The sequence below is a fragment of the Hylobates moloch genome, unplaced genomic scaffold (assembly GCF_009828535.3).
Source record: "Hylobates moloch isolate HMO894 unplaced genomic scaffold, HMol_V3 SCAFFOLD_11, whole genome shotgun sequence".
In the NCBI taxonomy this organism is placed as follows: domain Eukaryota; kingdom Metazoa; phylum Chordata; class Mammalia; order Primates; family Hylobatidae; genus Hylobates; species Hylobates moloch.
Window position 1 is genome coordinate 79,966,484 of NW_026652286.1, and position 21,452 is coordinate 79,987,935.

The 21,452-nt window shown below is 35.3% G+C and overlaps 1 protein-coding gene across 4 annotated transcripts in view; it reads right to left on the minus strand.

The window, feature by feature from the left end:
• CWF19L2 (CWF19 like cell cycle control factor 2) overlaps positions 1–21,452 on the minus strand; it is a 147,894-nt gene that overhangs the window by 100,896 nt on the left and 25,546 nt on the right. For all 4 annotated transcript variants that reach the window (XR_009215545.1, XR_009215546.1, XM_032167290.2 and 1 more), the window contains exons 7-8: positions 20,426–20,541; positions 15,278–15,930 (exon numbers count right to left, since the gene is read on the minus strand). Coding sequence is in view for 2 of the 4 variants with exons in the window: in XM_032167290.2 (XP_032023181.1) it covers positions 15,278–15,930; positions 20,426–20,541 (769 nt within the window). In the remaining 2 variants the exon portion in view is untranslated. The remainder of the gene's footprint in view (positions 1–15,277; positions 15,931–20,425; positions 20,542–21,452) is intronic.

The following is a 21,452-nucleotide window of genomic DNA, read 5'->3' on the forward strand; positions in this document are numbered from 1 at the left end:
AAAAAATATACTGGATAAGATTAATGGAAAATTGAGCTGCAGAAGTAGAGTTTGGTAAACTTGAAGCAATTTTCTATGTGAAAACTGAAACAGAGAAAAGAATCTGTAAAAATGAAAAGAGCATCAGAGGGCTATGGGACAACCTTAAGTATCCCACCATACATGTAACTGAAGATAACTATTTTTAAAATATATTTGAGGTTTATAACAAGTAAAATGTATGACAACACTAACAGAAAGGAAAGAAAGGGAGAAATGTAAATAAACAATCACAAAGTTCTTACACCACTCAGGAATAGCATATCACTTGAAGATAGACTACAATAAGTTAAATATATAGTACGCCATCAAAGACAAAGCAACTACTATTTTTAAACAAAAATTATAGCAACCAAGGAAATGAAATGGAATCATAAAAATAATCCAAAACAAGTGAGAAAAAGAGGACGAAGTGAACAAAGAACAGATGGGAAAAATAGAAAACGAATAGCAAAGTTACATATCTGAACCTAATTATATCAATAACATTATATATAAATGGTCCAAATACCTAAATTAAAAGGCAAAAATTATCAGATGGATATAAAAGCAAAACTCAACTACAAGAAATGTTCCATAAATACATAAACATAAGTATGTTAAACATAAAAGGATGGAAACAGATATACCATGTTAATGCTAGTCAAAAGATAGGTGAAGTGCCTACATTAATATCAAACAAACAAGATTACAGAGCAAAAAAAATTACCAGGGACAAAGAAGGTCATCTCACATGAAAAAGGAGTCAATCCAGCAAGAGCGTTTGAATACATGAGCAAAAACTGACAGAAGAGAAATAAACAAATCCACAATTACAGCTATAAATTTCAATACCTCTCTCTCATTATTTGATAGGATAAATATTATAGTCCCCCCTTATCTGGAGGAGTTATGTTCCAAGACCCTCAATGGAAGCCTGAAATCTTGGATAGTACCAAACCCTATCTGTAGTATTTTTTTTCCTATATATACATACCTATGTTAAAGTTTGACTTATAAATAAGGTATAGTAAGACACTAACAACAACAACTAATAACAAAATAGTACAATTACAACAATATACTGTAATAAAAGTTATGTGACGGTGGTGTCTCTTGCAAAATACTGTAACATTTTCAGAGCATAGTTGACCATAGGTAACTGAAACCTCAGAAAGCAAAACCATGGATAAAGGGGGACTACTGTAAACACAATCAGCAAGCATACGGAAGACCTGAATAATACCATCAACTAACATGCCCAAATGGACATTCATAGAACACATCACCCAACAAGAATAGAAGACACATTCTTTCCAAGTGCATACAAAATATTTCCTGAGATACACCACATTCTAAGCTATAAAAACAGTCTCAATAAATTTAAAGGAATTCAAGTTATATAAACTATGTTCTTTTATCACAATGAAATTAATTAGAAACCACTAACAAAAGTCTCTGGAAAATCCTCAACTATAATATTTGGAAACTAAATAGCACAACTGTAAATAACCCATGGGTCAAAAATAAGACCAAAGGAAAATTACATAACACATGTCCGAACTGGTGGAATGCTGCTAACTCAGGGGAAAATTCATAGCACTAAATATTTATATTAGAAAAGATCTCAAATCAATCACCCATCTTACACTTTAAGAAAGCAGAAAGAGGGTGGAGCCAAGATGGCCGAATAGGAACAGCTCCGGTCTACAGCTCCCAGCCTGAGCGACACAGAAGACGGGTGATTTCTGCATTTCCATTTGAGGTACCCGGTTCATCTCACTAGGGAGTGCCAAACAGTGGGTGCAGGACAGTCGGTGAAGTGCACTGTGCGCAAGCCTAAGCAGGGCGAGGCACTGCCTCACTCGGGAAGCGCAAGAGGTCAGGGAGTTCCCTTTCCTAGTCAAAGAAAGGGGTAACAGACAGCACCTGGAAAATCAGGTCAGTCCCACCCTAATACTGCGCTTTTCCAACGAGCCTGGAAAACGGCACACCAGGAGATTGTGTCCCGCACCTGGCTCGGAGGGTCCTATGCCCACGGAGTCTTGCTGATTGCTAGCACAGCAGTCTGAGATCAAACTGCAAGGCAGCAGCGAGGCTGGGGGAGGGGCGCCCGCCATTGCCCAGGCTTGCTTAGGTAAACAAAGCAGCCAGGAAGCTCAAACTGGGTGGAGCCCACCACAGCTCAAGGAGGCCTGCCTGCCTGTGTAGGCTCCACCTCTGGGGACAGGGCACAGACAAAAATTCAGCAGGAACCTCTGCAGACTTAAATGTCCCTGTCTGACAGCTTTGAAGAGAGTAGTGGTTCTTCCAGCACGCAGCTGGAGATCTGAGAACGGACAGACTGCCTCCTAAAGTGGGTCCCTCACCCCCGAGCAGCCTAACTGGGAGGCACCCCCCAGTAGGGACAGACTGACACCTCACTCGGCCAGGTACTCCTCTGAGACAAAACTTCCAGAGGAACTACCGGACAGCTGAATTTGTGGTCTCACGAAAATCTGCTGTTCTGCAGCCACTGCTGCTGACACCCAGCCAAAGAGGGTCTGGAGTGGACCTCTAGTAAACTCCAACAGACCTGCAGCTGACGGTCCTGTCTGGTAGAAGGAAAACTAACAAACAGAAAGGACATCCACACCAAAAACCCATCTTTACATCACCATCATCAAAGAGCAAAAGTAGATAAAACCAGAAAGATGGGGAAAAAACAGAGCAGAAAAACTGGAAACTCTAAAAAGCAGAGCACCTCTCCTCCTCCAAAGGAACGCAGTTCCTCACCAGCAACGCAACAAAGCTGGACGGAGAATGACTTTGACAAGTTGAGAGAAGAAGGCTTCAGACGATCAAACTACTCCGAGCTATGGGAGGAAATTCAAATCAATAGCAAAGAAGTTAAAAACTTTGAAAAAAAATTAGATGAATGCATAACTAGAATAGCCAATGGAGAGAAGGGCTTAAAGGACCTGATGGAGCTGAAAGCCAAGTATCGAGAACTACACGAAGATTGTAGAAGCCTCGGTAGCAGATGTGATCAACTGGAAGAAAGGGTATCAGTGATGGAAGATGAAATGAATGAAATGAAGCGAGAAGGGAAGTTTAGAGAAAAAGAATAAAAAGAAACGAACAAAGCCTCCAAGAAATTTGGGACTATGTGAAAAGACCAAACCTACGTCTGATTGGTGTACCTGAAAATGATGGGGAGAATGGAACCAAGCTGGAAAACACTCTGCAAGATATTATCCAGGAGAACTACCCCAATCTAGCAAGGCAGGCCAACATTCAGATTCAGGAAATACAGAGAACGCCACAAAGATACTCCTCGAGAAGAGCAACTCCAACACACATAATTGTCAGATTTACCAAAGTTGAAATAAAGGAAAAAATGTTAAGGGCAGCCAGAGAGAAAGGTCGGGTTACCCACAAAAGGAAGCCCATCAGACTAACAGCTGATCTCTCGGCAGAAACTCTACAAGCCAGAAGAGAGTGGGGGCCGATATTCAACATTGTTAAAGAAAAGAATTTTCAACCCAGAATTTCATATCCAGCCAAACTAAGCTTCATAAGTGAAGGAGAAATAAAATACTTTACAGACAAGCAAATGCTGAGTGATTTTGTCACCACCAGGCCTGCCCTAAAAGAGCTCCTGAAGGAAGCACTCAACATGGAAAGGAACAACTGGTACCAGCCCCTGCAAAAACATGCCAAATTGTAAAGACCATCCAGGCTAGGAAGAAACTGCAGCAACTAATGAGCAAAATAACCAACTAACATCATAATGACAGGATCAGATTCACACATAACAATATTAACTTTAAACGTAAATGGGCTAAATGCTCCAATTAAAAGACACAGACTGGCAAACTGGATAAGGAGTCAAGACCCATCAGTGTGCTGTATTCAGGAAACCCATCTCACGTGCAGAGACACACATAGACTCAAAATAAAGGGATGGAGGAAGATCTATCAAGCAAATGGAAAACAAAAAAAGGCAGGGGTTGCAATCCTAGTCTCTGATAAAATAGACTTTAAACCAACAAAGATCAAAAGAGACAAAGAAGGCCATTACATAATGGTAAAGGGATCAATTCAACAAGAAGAGCTAACTAAACTAAATATATATGCACCCAACACAGGAGCACCCAGATTCATAAAGCAAGTCCTGAGTGACCTACAAAGTGACTTAAACTCCCACACAATAATAATGGGAGATTTTAACACCCCACTGTCAACATCAGACAGATCAACGAGACAGAAAGTTAACAAGGATATCCAGGAATTGAACTCAGCCTGCACAAAGTGGACCTAATAGACATCTACAGAACTCTCCACCCCAAATCAACAGAATATATATTTTTTTCAGCACCACACCACACCTATTCCAAAACTGACCACATGGTTGGAAGTAAAGCTCTCCTCAGCAAATGTAAAAGAACAGAAATTATAACAAACTGTCTCTCAGACCACAGTGCAATCAAACTAGAACTCAGGATTAAGAAACTCACTCAAAATCGCTCAACTACATGGAAACTGAACAACCTGCTCCTGAATGACTATTGGGTACATAATGAAATGAAGGCAGAAATAAAGATGTTCTTTGAAACCAACGAGAACAAAGACACAACATACCAGAATCTCTGGGACACATTCAAAGCAGTGTGTAGAGGGAAATTTATAGCACTAAATGCCCACAACAGAAAGCAGGAAAGATCCAAAATTGACACCCTAACATCACAATTAAAAGAACTAGAAAAGCAAGAGCAAACACATTCAAAAGCTAGCAGAAGGCTAGAAATAACTAAGATCAGAGCAGAACTGAAGGAAATAGAGACACAAAAAACCCTTCAAAAAATTAATGAATCCAGGAGCTGGTTTTTTGAAAAGATCGAAAAAATTGATAGACCGCTAGCAAGACTAATAAAGAAGAAAAGAGAGAAGAATCAAATAGATGCAATAAAAAATGAAAAGGGGGTTATCACCACCGATCCCACAGAAATACAATCTACCATCAGAGAATACTACAAACACCTCTATGCAAATAAACTAGAAAATCTAGAAGAAATGGATAAATTCCTTGACAAACACACCCTCCCAAGACTAAACCAGGAAGAAGTTCAATCTCTGAATAGACCAATAACAGGCTCTGAAATTGTGGCAATAATCAATATCTTACCAACCAAAAAGTGTCCAGGACCTGATGGATTCACAGCTGAATTCTACCAGAGGTACAAGGAGGAACTGGTACCATTCCTTCTGAAACTATTCCAATTGGTAGAAAAAGAGGGAATCCTCCCTAACACATTTTATGAAGCCAGCATTGTCCTGATACCAAAGCCTGGCAGAGACATAACCAAAAAAGAGAATTTCAGACCAATATCCTTGATGAACATTGATGCAAAAATCCTCAATAGAATACTGGCAAACTGAATCCAGCAGCACATCAAAAAGCTTATACACCATGACCAAGTGGGCTTCATCCCTGGGATGCAAGGCTGGTTCAACATACACAAATCAATAAATGTAATCCAGCATATAAACAGAACCAAAGACAAAAACCACATGATTATCTCAACAGATGCAGAGAAGGCCTTTGACAAAATTCAACAACACTTCATGCTAAAAACTCTCAATAAATTAGGTATTGATGGGACATATCTCAAAATAATAAGAGCTATCTATGACAAACCCACAGCCAATATCATAATGAATGGGCAAAAACTGGAAGCATTCCCTTTGAAAACTGGCACAAGACAAGGATGCCCTCTCTCACCACTCCTATTCAACATAGTGCTGGAAGTTCTGGCCAGAGCAATCAGGCAGGAGAAGGAAATAAAGGGTATTCAATTAGGAAAAGAGGAAGTCAAATTGTCCCTGTTTGCAGATGACATGATTGTATATCTAGAAAACCCCACTGTCACAGCCCAAAATCTCCTTAAGTTGATTAGCAACTTCAGCAAAGTCTCAGGATACAAAATCAATGTACAAAAATCACAAGCATTCTTGTACACCAATCACAGACAAACAGAGAGCCAAATCATGAGTGAACTCCCATTCACAATTGCTTCAAAAAGAATAAAATACCTAGGAATCCAACTTACAAGGCATGTGAAGGACCTCTTCAAGGAGAAGTACAAACCACTGCTCAATGAAATAAAAGAGGATACAAACAAATGGAAGAACATTACATGCTCATGGGTTGGAAGAATCAATATCGTGAAAATGACCGTACTGCGAAGGTAATTTATAGATTCAATGCCATCCCCATCAAGCTACCAATGACTTTCTTCACAGAATTGGAAAAATCTACTTTAAAGTTCATATGGAACCAAAAAAGAGCCCGCATCACCAAGTCAATCCTAAGCCAAAAGAACAAAGCTGGAGGCATCACGCTACCTGACTTCAAACTATACTACAAGGCTACAGTAACCAAAACAGCATGGTACTGGTACCACAGCAGAGACATAGATCAATGGAACAGAACAGAGCCCTCAGAAATGATGCCACATATCTACAACTATCTGATCTTTGACAAAACTGACAAAAACAAGAAATGGGGAAAGGATTCCCTATTTAATAAATGGTGCTGGGAAAACTGGCTAGCCATATGTAGAAAGCTGAAACTGGATCCCTTCCTTACACCTTATACAAAAATTAATTCAAGATGGATTAAAGACTTACATGTTAGACCTAAAACCATTAAAATCCTACAAGAAAACCTAGGCAATACCATTCAGGACATAGGCGTGGGCAAGGACTTCATGTCTAAAACACCAAAAGCAATGGCAACAAAAGCCAAAATTGACAAATGGGATCTCATTAAACTAAAGAGCTTCTGCACAGCAAAAGAAACTACCATCAGAGTGAACAGGCAACCTACAGAATGGGAGAAAATTTTTGCAACCTACTCATCTGACAAAGGGCTAATATCCAGAATCTACAATGAACTCAAACAAATTTTACAAGAAAAAAACAAACAACCCCATCAAAAAGTGGGCGAAGGACATGAACAGACACTTCCCAAAAGAAGACATTTATGCAGCCAAAAGACACATGAAAAAATGCTCATCATCACTGGCCATCAGAGAAATGCAAATCAAAACTACAGTGAGATACCATCTCACACCAGTCAGAATGGCCATCATTAAAAAGTCAGGAAACAACAGGTGCTGGAGAGGATGTGGAGAAATAGGAACACTTTTACACTGTTGGTGGGACTGTAAACTAGTTCAACAATTGTGGAAGTCAGTGTGGCGATTCCTCAGGGATCTAGAACTAGAAATACCATTTGACCCAGCCATCCCATTACTGGGTATATACCCAAAGGACTATAAATCATGCTGCTATAAAGACACATGCACACGTATGTTTATTGCGGCACTATTCACAATAGCAAAGACTTGGAACCAACCCAAATGTCCAACAACGATAGACTGGATTAAGAAAATGTGGCACATATACACCATGGAATACTATGCAGCCATAAAAAATGATGAGTTCATGTCCTTTGTAGGGACATGGATGAAACTGTAAAACATTCTCAGTAAGCTATCGTAAGGACAAAAAACCAAACACCGCATGTTCTCACTCATAGGTGGGAATTGAACTATGAGAACTCATGGACACAGGAAGGGGAACATCACACTCCAGGGACTGTTGTGGGGTTGGGGGAGGGGGGAGGGACAGCATTAGGAGATATACCTAATGCTAAATGACGAGTTAATGCGTGCAGCAAGACAACATGGCACATGGATACATATGTAAGAAACCTGCACATTGTGCACATGTACCCTAAAACCTAAAGTATAATAAAAAAAAAAGGAAAAAAAAAAAGAAAGCAGAAAAAGAGCAAATTAAAACAAAGTAAAAAAAATGCAAAAAACAATAAAAATCAGAGTAAAATAAATAGAAAACAGAAAAACAATAAATTCAATGAAACCAAAAGCTGATACTTAAGGCAATAAAATTGATAAACCTATAGCCTGACTGATAAAAAAGAGATCTAAATTACTACTAGAGAGGTAACAGCACTACACGTTGTAAGCACTTTACAAAAAGATATCCAGATGGCAAATAAGCACATGGAGAGATGTTCGGCATCAGTAGTCATTAGCTATTAGGGGAATATAAATTAAAACCACAATGAGCTACCACCACACATCCACTAGAAGAGCTAAAACTTAGAATACTGACCATTCCAAGTTTTTACAAGGATGTGGAGAAACTGCAACTCTTATACACTGTTGGTGATCATGTAAAATGGTACAATCACTTTGGAAAACAGTTTAGCAGTTTCTTAGTATTTAAACATACAGTTACCATATGATTTAGCCACTGCTCTCCTAGGTATATTTATCCAAGAGAAAGGAAAGCATATGTCAATACAAAGATTTGTACATGAATGTTCGGAATTGTACATAATTTATAAGAGCCAAAACCTGGAAACAATCTCAATATTCACCAACAGGAGAATGGAAAAACAAATTGTGATGTACCCACCAATAGTATATTACCCATCAATAAAAAGGAATGAACTACTGACATATGCAACAACATAAATGAAGCTCACAATAATTACGCTGAGTTAAAGAAGACAGACCAAAAAAAGAAAGCATAACGTATGATCCCATTTACATCAAACTCTAGAAAATGCAAACTACAGTTGACCCTTGAACAACACAGGGGTGAACTGCCCAGGTCCACTTATACACATTTTTTTCACCCAAATGTCAATCAAAAATACAGCATTCATGTGATGCAAAAACTACATATACAGAGTGACATTTTCATACATGTGGGTTCCAACTTGAGTATGTGCAACTTTGGTATACTTGAGTGGTCCTAGAACCAACTCCCACGAATTCCAAGGGACAACTGTAGTCTATAATGAAAGAAAGCAGATGTGGTTGCCTAGGAGTGGAGAGCAGGGGTGTGGGAAAGCAGGAGAGAGAGATTATGAAAGGGCACAAAGGATTTCAGGGGGGTGATAGTTTAATGAGAATATATGCATTTCAAAATATACCAAAATGTACACTTTTGTATATTTGCAGTTTATTATATGTCGATTATACCTCAAAGTCTTTTTAACCCTCAAAGGGAGTAATACATTTTAAAACCAGAGTATGACTACTTTGTCATAATCTTAAATATAAAGGATATATCTGATATTATTAGTTTTCCTGAATTCCCAGATTCTATAATACTCTATGAAAATTAACCTTAAGCATATTTTCTACAAATTTGGTTTTCCAAATCAAAACATGACCTACCAACAATATATGGAAATTATTTTTAAATAATGAATTCCTCTGGGAGGGGAATCTTTTAACAGATAGATAGTATTGGAATAAAAAAAAAATCTCTACGGAAAATCTATAGTAGCCATTTCTTCCCATATTATTGAAAGGAAAGGCAATACTCTGGTGTTTAAGAAATCTAAAATATTTGAGGTAAAGCAACACTAGAAAGTAACATATTTTCATTACCCTCATATTATTTCAGTCTACATTTTAAAAAACAATTAAAATGAACAGTAGGGACACTGCATTCATGTAAGCAGGAGAACGTTATTACTTTTTATATGCATCCCTGGGCTGAGTTATTGCTTGTTTTATTAGTTGTACTTTTTTGTGTGGAAAATATTTTTCAATACTTTTTCATATTAAACGCTAAGGTAAATGTCATTTTCATTGTATTGCAAATGTAATTTACAGGAATTTCTGGCAAACTAATCATCTCTCTCTTTTACTTACTAATCAAAACAACTTTCCTCAATTTGCACTTTCCCATTCAATTTTCCAAAATTCCCTGCTTTAAAAACTTATGTTTATTATGTGGAAATATAGATATTACATTTTTATATGTATGTATAATGCAAATTAAATAACCACAGTTCATGCCCTTTCTAAAGAGCACCAGCGCAATTATTCCCCTCTGAAGTCGCTTTCTCCAGGGTCTGTCTCTCAAATTCTTGTTTCCTAAGTGAGAAACTTCTTGGCTTCTTTTCCTTCTGCCATTTGTACCTGACCAGGTTTTTCTTTCCAACTAAAGTTATGTCTAGTTCCTCCATTTCTCATCTCAACATCAGCCAACTAAGAAACCAAAGAACCAAAGAAAGGTTCTTTAGGATAAGGAAACGATTTACCCAATATTTCTACAATCCTTTCTGTTATTCCAATAGATGCTTACTATAATCCAGATGTAGAACAAGTCCACACATAATCTCCTATTGAGCTCCATATCCAGAAATAAGTCATCTTGCAAAAAACCTTAAGTCTGATAGGATCAGAAGAATTAAAGACCAAGCCATCCATCAATCCATCTCCTTCTCTTGAGGAGAAATGTTTGAGGATTATTAACACAAACTACTACATCAAATGTCAATATGGCAATAGATGCCTACTAATAGATATGGGCAAAAATAAAAGTATAAATACCTAAAAATAGGGTACTAATCAAATTCTCAGTTTCTAATGTGAGCTTTTCATGAAGAACTAAAAGTTGTTTCTTTATAATAACAATATCAACCATAACTGACTCTCCATATACAGATCAAGGGGATCACCAATATTCTGGGAATCATATGGCAAAAAAACACCGGCATTAAGTCATTAAGAAAGAATTCCTAAAATTTCTCCCTTGACCCACAATCTGTAGCCACACTTCCCTTTTTTTTTTTTTTTTAAACTACTCCACCCAAAGCTAATCCTTCTACTTTTATAAGTAAAATGGACCCCACATTCACCCATACTAACCTCAGGGATCTTGCTCAGTTGCCCCATCTATCATCTGCCTGTCTTGCTTCTTCTAAAATGGATACTGACTCTTTTCCATTAAATATAAACACGTTCTAGTATAAATACACTTTCTATCTCTACCACTCCGTAACTCTTAATAATTTAGTCCACTCAAATCTGGCTTCTATATCCTCTTTTATAATGAAAAAAATCCCAGATTAAGTAGCCAAAGAAGTTTGTTATTATCCATCCAAAGGGCACGTCTTTGTCATTTTACTTTCCTCTTCCCCTCACTTCCCAGGATGAAAGTTTAGACATTCAATCAAAGAAGGGCAATGAAGGTAGGCTGAAGTCCATCGAAAGCCCAAGAGTTTCCAGAAGATAACTAGAATCTCAATAGATCTTTAAAAGAGGTGATTTCCACTGTCATGAAATGGAATGCTCTACACCATTTTTTTTAGTATTTTCTAACAAGAATTAAATTATTTATTAGTAGATGAGGAAAAATGACAAAAATATACAAGAATTCTGAACATCTTTTATAGTAGTAATTTCAACATTAAGTTACTTCAACACAATGTAACAGTAATAGGTGTCAAGTAAAGACATTTAAATGAAAGTTGTTGAGCACAAAGTAACTGAAGAAAATATTATTCTATTTTATTTTGTGAACACCACAGCAAAGACACTGTTCTACAGCAAAAATCAGGGAATGGGCTCTTCCTTTCTTTCCCCAAGTGTTTACAATGATGAGCAAATGCTTTGAAAGAAACATCACCATGACACCTGCAATTATCCTGCAAAAAGAAAAAAAGCCCAAACATGTCTCAATTTCAAGAATTACTAATATATTTCAGAAGTCCTTTTCATAATTAATTTCTAAAAAGCAAACCCTATTTTCGCAATAAAATGTACTCTCTTTGAAACACACACACACACACACACGCGCACACACACAGAGGCTGAAAACCTTTGAGAAATAGGTAATTAAAAGAGCTCTAGCCCAATAACATTTTTAAAACCTGAAATTAGTCATGCATAGCATAACGACATTTCACCCGACAGACCACATGACAGTGATGCATAAGATTATAATGTTGTATTATTACTGTACCTTTTCTATGTTATGTTTAGATACACAAATACTTATCATTGTGTTACAATTGCCAACAATGCTCAGTACAGTAACATGTTCTACTTTGTAGCCTAGAGGCAATAGGCTGTACCATATAGTGTAGGTATGCACTAAGCTTAAGTACACACTATGCTGTCCACACAATGACATCGCCTAATAATGAATTTGCCTAATGACAATTTCTCAGAATATATCCCCATTGTTAAACCACATATGATTTTATTATTCTCGTGCTGGCAGTGTTCACAGATCTCCCCTTATTTACCAGTTGCTCTCGTATTTGCTTCCTTGTTTAAAGATCTCACAACTATACTCAAAGCCTTCAGAATCTAGCATCCTTCGCTTGCCCTTCTGGGCTACAGTAACAAACTCTGCCAAGAATGACATCCAAAGGTTAAAATATTATATAAAATGGGTTAGTTTCTGATATTAAATTTGTAAAACCAAAATTATGGACTTCTCATTAATTTTTGTTCACATTACATACTACTCTAAGTTTTAAATTCCTGGAAATACTTAGCCAATATATTTTCTAACAAAAGAAAAATATATGCAAAAGCACATTTCATTTCTAATAATAAAAAGCTCAAGGTTCTCAACTGCATGGCAGTGGACGTTTTTCTGCTAGTTAACATAATCGCAGGGCCTAAAATGAATAAAGAAAAAGAGTAATAAATTTGAACACATTAAAGAAAGAATGAATGAAAAAATGAAAGATAGGAAATTTACAAATGATGAAAAATCCATTTGCATTACATGACAAATATAAAGAGCTCTCACAAACAAACAATAACTCAAAAAGAGGGCAAAACATATGACTAGTTAACAAAAAAGATACAAATAACACATAAAAGTATGGCAAACTTCACTCATATTTAAAGAAATAATCAAAGAAATAGTCTGTTTCTCAATTACACATATGGCAAAGATTTAAAAAGTTCGATAATACTATCAGCAAGAAGTAGGAGAAAAGTCATTCCAATGCAATATAAAAGTCTAAATTGGTTAATACTGCAAAATACGTAAAAAATAAAATGCATGTACTCTTTGACCTGACAGTTCCACTCATTGGAATTTATTTTACAGCTATATTTAAATAGCATGCAAAGATACACACAAAAAATTAAATGCGGAATTGTTTCTTAGAGCAACAAACTGGAAACAACCTAAAATTCCATCAATAGGAAACCAGTGAAAAATATTAGGTTATGCCTAAGTTTTACAATGGAGTATTAAAGAGCCTTTAAAATAAAAAATGTAGGTACATATGGGCTAAAGTAAAAAGATCTTTAAGATATACTTACTGGAAAAAAAAAGATTTTGAATGATATATGCATTGTAGAGCTATTTAACTTATATATATTAAATATATAATATGTAAGTTTTATGTCTTTATAAAATTTTATACATTAAGTTAAATATATATTATACATTTTCAAATACACTAAAAAATTTGGAAAGACACTACTAACACTGTTAACCTGGCAAATGGGATTAGGGTTGGAAGTGACACGAAAGGGAGATTTACTTTTTCATTTTATACTCATCTATTCTTTATATTCTTGTTTTATACTCTTGTCTATATTGTTTAAATTTTATACATATACATTTATTAAGATTACAAATGGCATGTTCTAAAAAATAATACTGGTGTAAATAGCAAGAAAGGTAAAGATATATGAACAATACATACAAAGAAGTAAAAACTAATTCAACTAATTTTTCCAATCATGACCATTCACTTATAAGACAAAGATTATCTGTAACAACTAGGCATTCTTCAAGGTCCTGTCTTGGTCTCCTACTTTACAACCACTCTACATTCTCAGGAATCTTTTTTCTTTTTTTGGATGATTCCTAGATTTTTCTTTCCCCCTCTAGCTAGTCACAGAATTCATAGAAGTCTTCAAACCCTCTGTACCACCAAATTAACACAGCAAACAAAGAATACTGTCTTCAAAGGAAAAATTACATATATACATACATATATATACACACATATATAGCTTTTAGTGAGTGCTGTCTTTAAACCAAAAAATTATATACATACACACACACACATACACAGCTTTTAGTGAGTGCCTGTATTATACTGTATCTACCAGAAGCTTACAACTTAAATAAGACACACAAATATGCAGCAATCAGACAACCAGTTGGAATACTAATTGTGTGGTATTACTTTGCAGACATTTTGCTTAGCTACAGTCACAGAAGAAGGCCTACAGATCATCCAAATGCTAACCCAATCCTAATGATATCAGGAAATAAGAGCCTTATGGAGTGAAGACTGGACAATTACATATGCACACAGCCTTAGACACTAATCTCTGCCATGTTTGTTTAGTAAATACAATTGGATTTCTCCTTCCATTTCCTGGGAGGAAAGCCCTGACATGAACCAGAGTCCATTTGACTGGGGCTTAATCACTCAGTTCAGATTTTGCCAGCTCCCTCCCACTGAAAATTACACACTGAGTTTTATAATCCACTGCTTCAGATGGAGTCATTAACAAAAGTGATTTATCAGACCCACAACCCCAAACCACAGTCCTTTTATCTACTACAACCATGTGTTTCTATTATTTCCTAAAACCTCTCCCTTCAGTGTCCCACTCAGTTGGTGCTATTTTTAAACATATTTTAATGATCATTCACATGTAAGTTATTACCCTTTGGACACTTTTTTTTTTTTTCTGGCTATCTCCAACAGGGCCAGCAAATTTCTAAAGCAAATTTTCTTAGGTTTAGTCCCATTCAACCTGGGTTTCCTCATCTTCTGACCCAGCCCTACATAAATGCAACATATATTTTACATTTAAAACTTTAACATTATCTTTAAAATCTGTCAATTGCCGAAACTGGATTATTTCTTTCTTTGTGCAAAATAACAACCATAATTAATGCTCCCCTCTGAAAGATCTCTGGCATGTATTTGTCACTTTATATTTGGGCTGTGGCAGCATGTTTTCCTTTTGTCTCCTAGACTTCCTATAGACATGCAGTATTTATGACTATGATTATACTCAACAATAAGATAATTTCCTTAGAAAGTAATGGCATTGGTAACAAAATCTACCAAAATATCTCCTGCAGCACATACATTTAAAACATTAACTCATTCAGTTTTTTAAATTGCAAAGCAGCAACATATTTTGAACAAATATAGCTACTGAATTCTTTCAGCTATTCAAAAAAAAAAAACAACCTATGAAATAAAATGCAATCCATAACACAATACTGCATGTTAAATCTGCATATCTTACCTCTTCTACCGATTTTAAGAAATGTGAGACCATAGTCATAGCTAATAACTGATGTTCTAAAAATACAGTTCTGTTCTTTGAACTCTCTGGATCTTAATATTCACTTATTAGGTTAAAAAATGATAAAATACCCAGCAAATGTAGACTTTGTATCCTGTAGATGTTCTTTTTTTGGAGGGTCTTCTCTCAAGCCTTCATCTTGTGATTTTTCTCTTGGATCTTCTGGAACGTGTTGGTATTCATCAGTACTGGTTTCTGATGGCTTTTGATTTGAATGTTTCTTGTCTCCTCTCCCATCAGAGCGACTCCATGATGTTAATCTTTCTTCACTGTACTCGGTGGGTTTTCTAAAACCACTATGCAAAGAGCCCTGAGCTACCAATACTGAAGATGAACTAGGTGGTTCAAATTTTCTGCCCTTTCTGTGAAATGACAGTTCTTCATCATCAGAGGGTCTTAAGAATTTAGCTCTCAAATTGCCAAAAGAAAACTCTTGATTTTGCCTTGGGTTAGATTCTTTTCTACATGTTTCTAAAGACCCAGGTCTCTTATCTTTTTCATCACCAATAAATTGTTCATTATTGCTATTTTTTGCAGTATCTGTTGTAGCATATCTATCTCTTGAACTGTTACCATATTTTACTAGGTCTGATTTTCTACTTTCTTGACAATTTTGTGTTTTATCTGAATATGTGGGTTTCCTCCACCGTTCCCGTCTATAATCTTCTTTCGTAGATGCAGCTTTTTCAGCGTCTTCTAATTTTGACTGAAATATTTCCATTGACTACAAAGGAGAAAAATTAAACAAGATATCTAAAATTAGGAACGGCTCAGTGACTTGCACCCCACATGTCACTGTATGACTCACTGCCAAGTGGCACACTGAAAAGCCCACAAAGGGGATGAAAGAAGACCCATACAATCATCCTACACTGAAACGAATACTTTTTAAAAATGTGTAAACAATTAAAAATTATTAAATAACAAAAAAGATTCCAAAAGGATAGCGAGTTAGACCAAACACTCTGCACTAACACAAAGTATAACACAGAAAACAGTAGAGACAAACTTTTCAAAAAATACTTAATTCCTACTGGTTGTGAGATTCAAGAGGTTAAATTGCTAAAACAGACTCTCACAAAAAAAAAAAAAAAAAAAAAAAAAAAAAACCACAGAATAGTTCAAGAACAAGAAAGACTTGGAAATAAAAAATTATGTGTCCCAAAAAGCTGCCCAGATACACCAAAAGGAAGAAAAGAGAGTGCTGAAAACTAAATTAACCTGGGAATTCTCTGTATTTTAGGAAAAGGGAGTAAATAAATGTAAGTTGTAAGAAAAAAAGACACATGAACAATTGACTCTAGAAAATCTAATACGCATTTATTAGTACTTCCAGAAAGATGGAGCAAAGATGATGGGAACAGAGCATTAATTTTAAAAATATATAAGAAAATTTCCCCAGCCAATTTCTCAGAAGGACTCATCCAATAGCCTTGGATGGGGGAGAAAGAAGAAAAACACAGAAAAAAACCCTAATACCTGAATCTCAAAACTCAAGGAAAAAAAAAAAAAAACCTTTACAAGGACTAGATCAGGGAAGGAGTGAATAAGTTGGAGCCTGTATATGGATAGGGATAGATAAATAACAAATTATCTACAAAGGAAAGACAGACTTACAGCTGCTCATCCATAATAATAAGTAAATAATAGAATGAAGATTAAATTTTGAAAACAAAATTAAGCTATAATTCTATAGAGAGAATTCAATTCACAGTCAAATTATCCTTCCTTGGTATGGGCCAAAGAAAATCATTTTCAAAAATGCAGGGAATCAGAGGGCATATCACTAGCAATTCTGAGGGAAAAAAATTACTCAAGATGATTAAGTCACACCATCAATGAATTCGGGCAAAGATCTCTGAAAAAAAGAACAGATGCTAAAAACCAAATGGCAAATGCAATGGTCAAGTCTAAATAATTATTCTTGTAGTTGCAAACTTTAAAACAATTTTCAAGGAAAAGATGCATCATACATAGAAACAGAAAGTAGGAAGGTGGTTACTGGAAGGAGAGGGGATGGGAAGATGGAGGTCAAAGAGTCAGAAGTTTCCATTATGCAGGATAACTAAGCCTGGAGATACGATGTACAGTATGAGGACTACAGTTAATAATATCACATTATATACTGAAAATTTGCTAAGAGAGTAGATTTTAGGTACTTTTACCACCATAAAAAAAGGAGAATAACTATGTAAGATAAATGATATGCTAGTTTGCTTAACTCTAGTAATTATTTCCCCATTCATATCAAAACGTCATGGAATACATACCTTAAACATATACAACATAAAAAATAAAAAATAAATAAAAATTTAAAAAAAAACAAAAAAGTACCTTTTACTCAACTTTGACTATAAGGATACTTAAACATGATACTCTTAATCTTAAATGCAAAAGTCATTATTTCAAGACAAAAAGACAATACCAGCTTCCAATCCTGTTATCAAAGTTCTAAAATTATAACTATTTCAAGAAGAAAAGAAAGTTTAAATATTAACAGAGAGGAAAAAAGCAAAATAATTATTTGCATATAACTACCTTTCCACATAACCCAAAATTTTTAAAATTAGGATAATAAAAGTTTAAAGAATTGGCCGACCAGCACCAACACCAAGTCAGAAAACATTTTTAAAATTCAATTTATAATTTAAAAAGATAAAAATAACCTCAATGGCATATGCATAATAACTGCCCAGAGAAAAATACTGACGAGCATAAATAAATAGTGTTTTGGGATGGGATGACTCTATATTATAAAGATACTAGTTGTCCTTAATTTATCTATACATTTAGTTAAATTTAAATAAAAACTCCAAAAAGAGTCCTAAATTTATAACAAATTTTGGAAAAATGTTTATTTCTATTGAGCTCAAACTAAATTTACTAAGAAAAATAAACACATAAGAAATCAAAGCTAATTTTTTTGGTGACTAATAAGAGATTTATCACATAGTGACTACCACATAGTAGGTGTTTATTATTTGCTATCTGTGTAATTTACTGAAAACCACAATAATTAGAACAGTATGATACAAATTCCAGGAAAAGATAGAAAAATCAATGAAACAGATCTGAGAGTAAAGGAACAGACTCGTGTATATAAGAAAATTTAATGTATAACAAATGTGTCATATCAAATTAGTGAGAAAAAATAATTCATTCAATATATAGTAAACAACTATATAAGACTTATGCAAAGTTCGATGCCTATTTCATACCATACACAAATATATATTCCAGAAAAATTAAAGATAAAACATAAACAAAACTGAACAAGCACTCAAGTAAGTACAGCTGCATATTTTTACGATTGTGGGGTGGGGAAGGCCTACCAAGAGCACTAATTCATGAAAAAATAATATGAGGGATTTTGATAGGTAAAAATATTTAAAACTTATCCGTAGCAAATTATCAACGAAGTAAAAAACATGAAGCCAAGGGGGAGAAATCTGAACAGATTTATTAAAAAGTCTTAAATCAGCCAGGCACGGTGGCTCACACTTGTAATCCCAGCACTTTGGGAGGCCGAGGCGGGCGGATCACGAGGTCAGGAGATCGAGATCATGGTGAAACCCCGTCTCTACTAAAAATACAAAAAAATTAGCCGGGCGTGGTGGCGGGTGCCTGCAGTCCCATCTACTCGGAGAGGCTGAGGGGGGAGAATGGCATGAACCCGGGAGGTGGAGCTTGCAGTGAGCCGAGACTGCGCCACTGCACTCCAGCCTGGGCGACAGAGTGAGACTCCGTCTCAAAAAAAAAAAAAAAAAAAAAAAGTCTTAAATCATTATCCCAAAAGAAAAATGGGCAAATAATATCAATAGTCAATTCACTAAAAAATACAAATGGTCAAAATAAATGTAAAAAAATTCCAATTCGGCTGGGCACAGTGGCTCACGCCTGTAATCCCAGCACTGTGAGAAGCCAAGGCGGGCAGATCACGAGGTCAGGAGTTCAAGACCAGCCTGACCAATATGGTGAAACCCTGTCTCTACTAAAAACTAAAAATACAAAAATTAGCCAGGCGTGGTGGCATGCTCCTGTAGTCCCAGCTACTTGGGAGGCTGAGGCAGGAGAATCACTTGAACCGAGGAGGCAGAGGTTGCAGTGAGCCAAGATCATGCAACCGCACTCCAGTCTGGGTGACAGAGCGAAACTCCACCTCAAAAAAAAAAAAAATTCCAATTCACCAGTAAACAAATGTATAAAAAAAAAAGCAAAACTTAAAAACTTTGCCAATCACAACAGCATACACTATAAGAAATAATCTTACTGTTGAAAATTATGTGATAAAAGAGATATTTTTAAGTATGATTTGTTCATTCTTTCTGTAGAGAAATCTGGCAATATGTACCTTGCTTTAAATGTCTATATCCTTTAAACAGGCAATTTCACTTTTAGTAATTCACCAACAAGAAAAATATGCAAAATGCATTGGACATAGACAGTTAGCACAGTGCTATTTAACAAGGGAAAGGGAAAGCATATAAATGCTCATCTACTGACAAATCAATAAATAAAGGAAAAGCCTATAAGTATATTAAAAAAATTAAGAGGTCATTAAAATGTATCTATTTACTGGCATCCAACTATGTGTACATTATTAAGTTTAAAAAGCCAGGGCATATTCTACGAGTCTACTTTAAAACTCTGGGGGAAAATATCTGGAAAAATATATTCCAGAAATCTTACTACTTTCTAAACCTGCTTTCCCCTGGCAATTGAAGAGAAAAAAAAGAATATCAATAATTACTGCAATAGAAAGATTGTCCAGAACAATGGCGAAATTGGTTCTAAAATATATAGTGTTGCACAGTTTCATTGTTTTAAGAGTATACATACACTTCTTTAAAAAATTCCGTAAAGTACCCAAACTCTAGAATACACCTAACTCTGGAATATACAAAAATTTCAACAGTGGTTACTTCCAGAAGTGTACCATGCAGACTTTCCGGCATTGTTTAAATTTTCTCACAATGAGGTTATTTTTACATTAAACGCGCCCACATTTAACTTTTATATACTTAAGCTTTACATTCATTATGTCAATAAAAATATGATACATGTTTAATAATAATGAAAAGCAGAAAATTACTTCAGTAGTATAAAGACATGAAATTTAATATTAATTCAATTCTTCATGGCACAAAACAAAGTTAAAGGCACTTAATTTTTCACCTAATTCTGAAAATAAGAGGCATCTCCTTAATACAGATACTCACCCCATATCTTTCGGCTACAATGTCCTCAAAGTTTCTATTTTGTTTCTCAGCTTGTTCCTTCATTCTTAGATAAGACTTCCTTAGCCAGCTTAATCCACCATCTTCTACCACTGAAACTAAATTCCAGTATTAAATATTAGTTATACTTTTAATGTGGTTATCACACAATTAATATGTATTGCTTCTATGACTTCTAAAATATAAAAATAAATATTTTTCTTTAAATATATAAGTGCATTTGGAATTCAACATATATATATATATATATATATTTGAGTGCCTATATGTAAGCCACAGAGTTTTGCCACTACAAAGAAAGAAAAGATAAATAAAACTATAAGAATATTGCAATCTAAGAGAATAAGAATAAAAGGACATAATTAATTACAATAAAAATAATGTGACCACTACTATAAAAAGATATAATGGGTTCTAGAAAGTGGGAGGTCAGGGAAAATTCCACAAACCAGGCTCAAGAAAATGAGTTGGGTTTCTGTTTCAAACAGGCAAGGGTAGGGAGGACATTCCAAGAAATAATTAAGGAATAAAAGGACACACAGAGAAAGGGAGGAAAAAAAGCTACCTCAGCTACAGAACAAAGAACAAATAAGGTGGCTATGGAAGATAATGCCAAAGTGGATGTTAAAACAAATTATCTTACTTTAGTCATAATTACCAACCATGAACATCTGAAAGCCTTCAACAAATTTATTAAGCTGGCTTTATTTTCTTCTTCACACATCACACTTTGGATATGTGTAAAGAAGAAATCAAATCAATTACTTAAATAAAAATTCTGTTCCTGATTTTCCTTGCCCCAGAACATGACTGCTTTAAGATCGCCACAGCTCTATAACCAACAAAAATGCACACACATTAACCCCAAGACATATACAAGAATATTCATAGCAGAACACTGCAATAATCCCAGCCTGGAAACAACCTACGAAATGTCTACCATCAGTACACAGGACACCTACATTGTGATATATTCCTAAAATATACTATTTAATATTATACAGCAAAA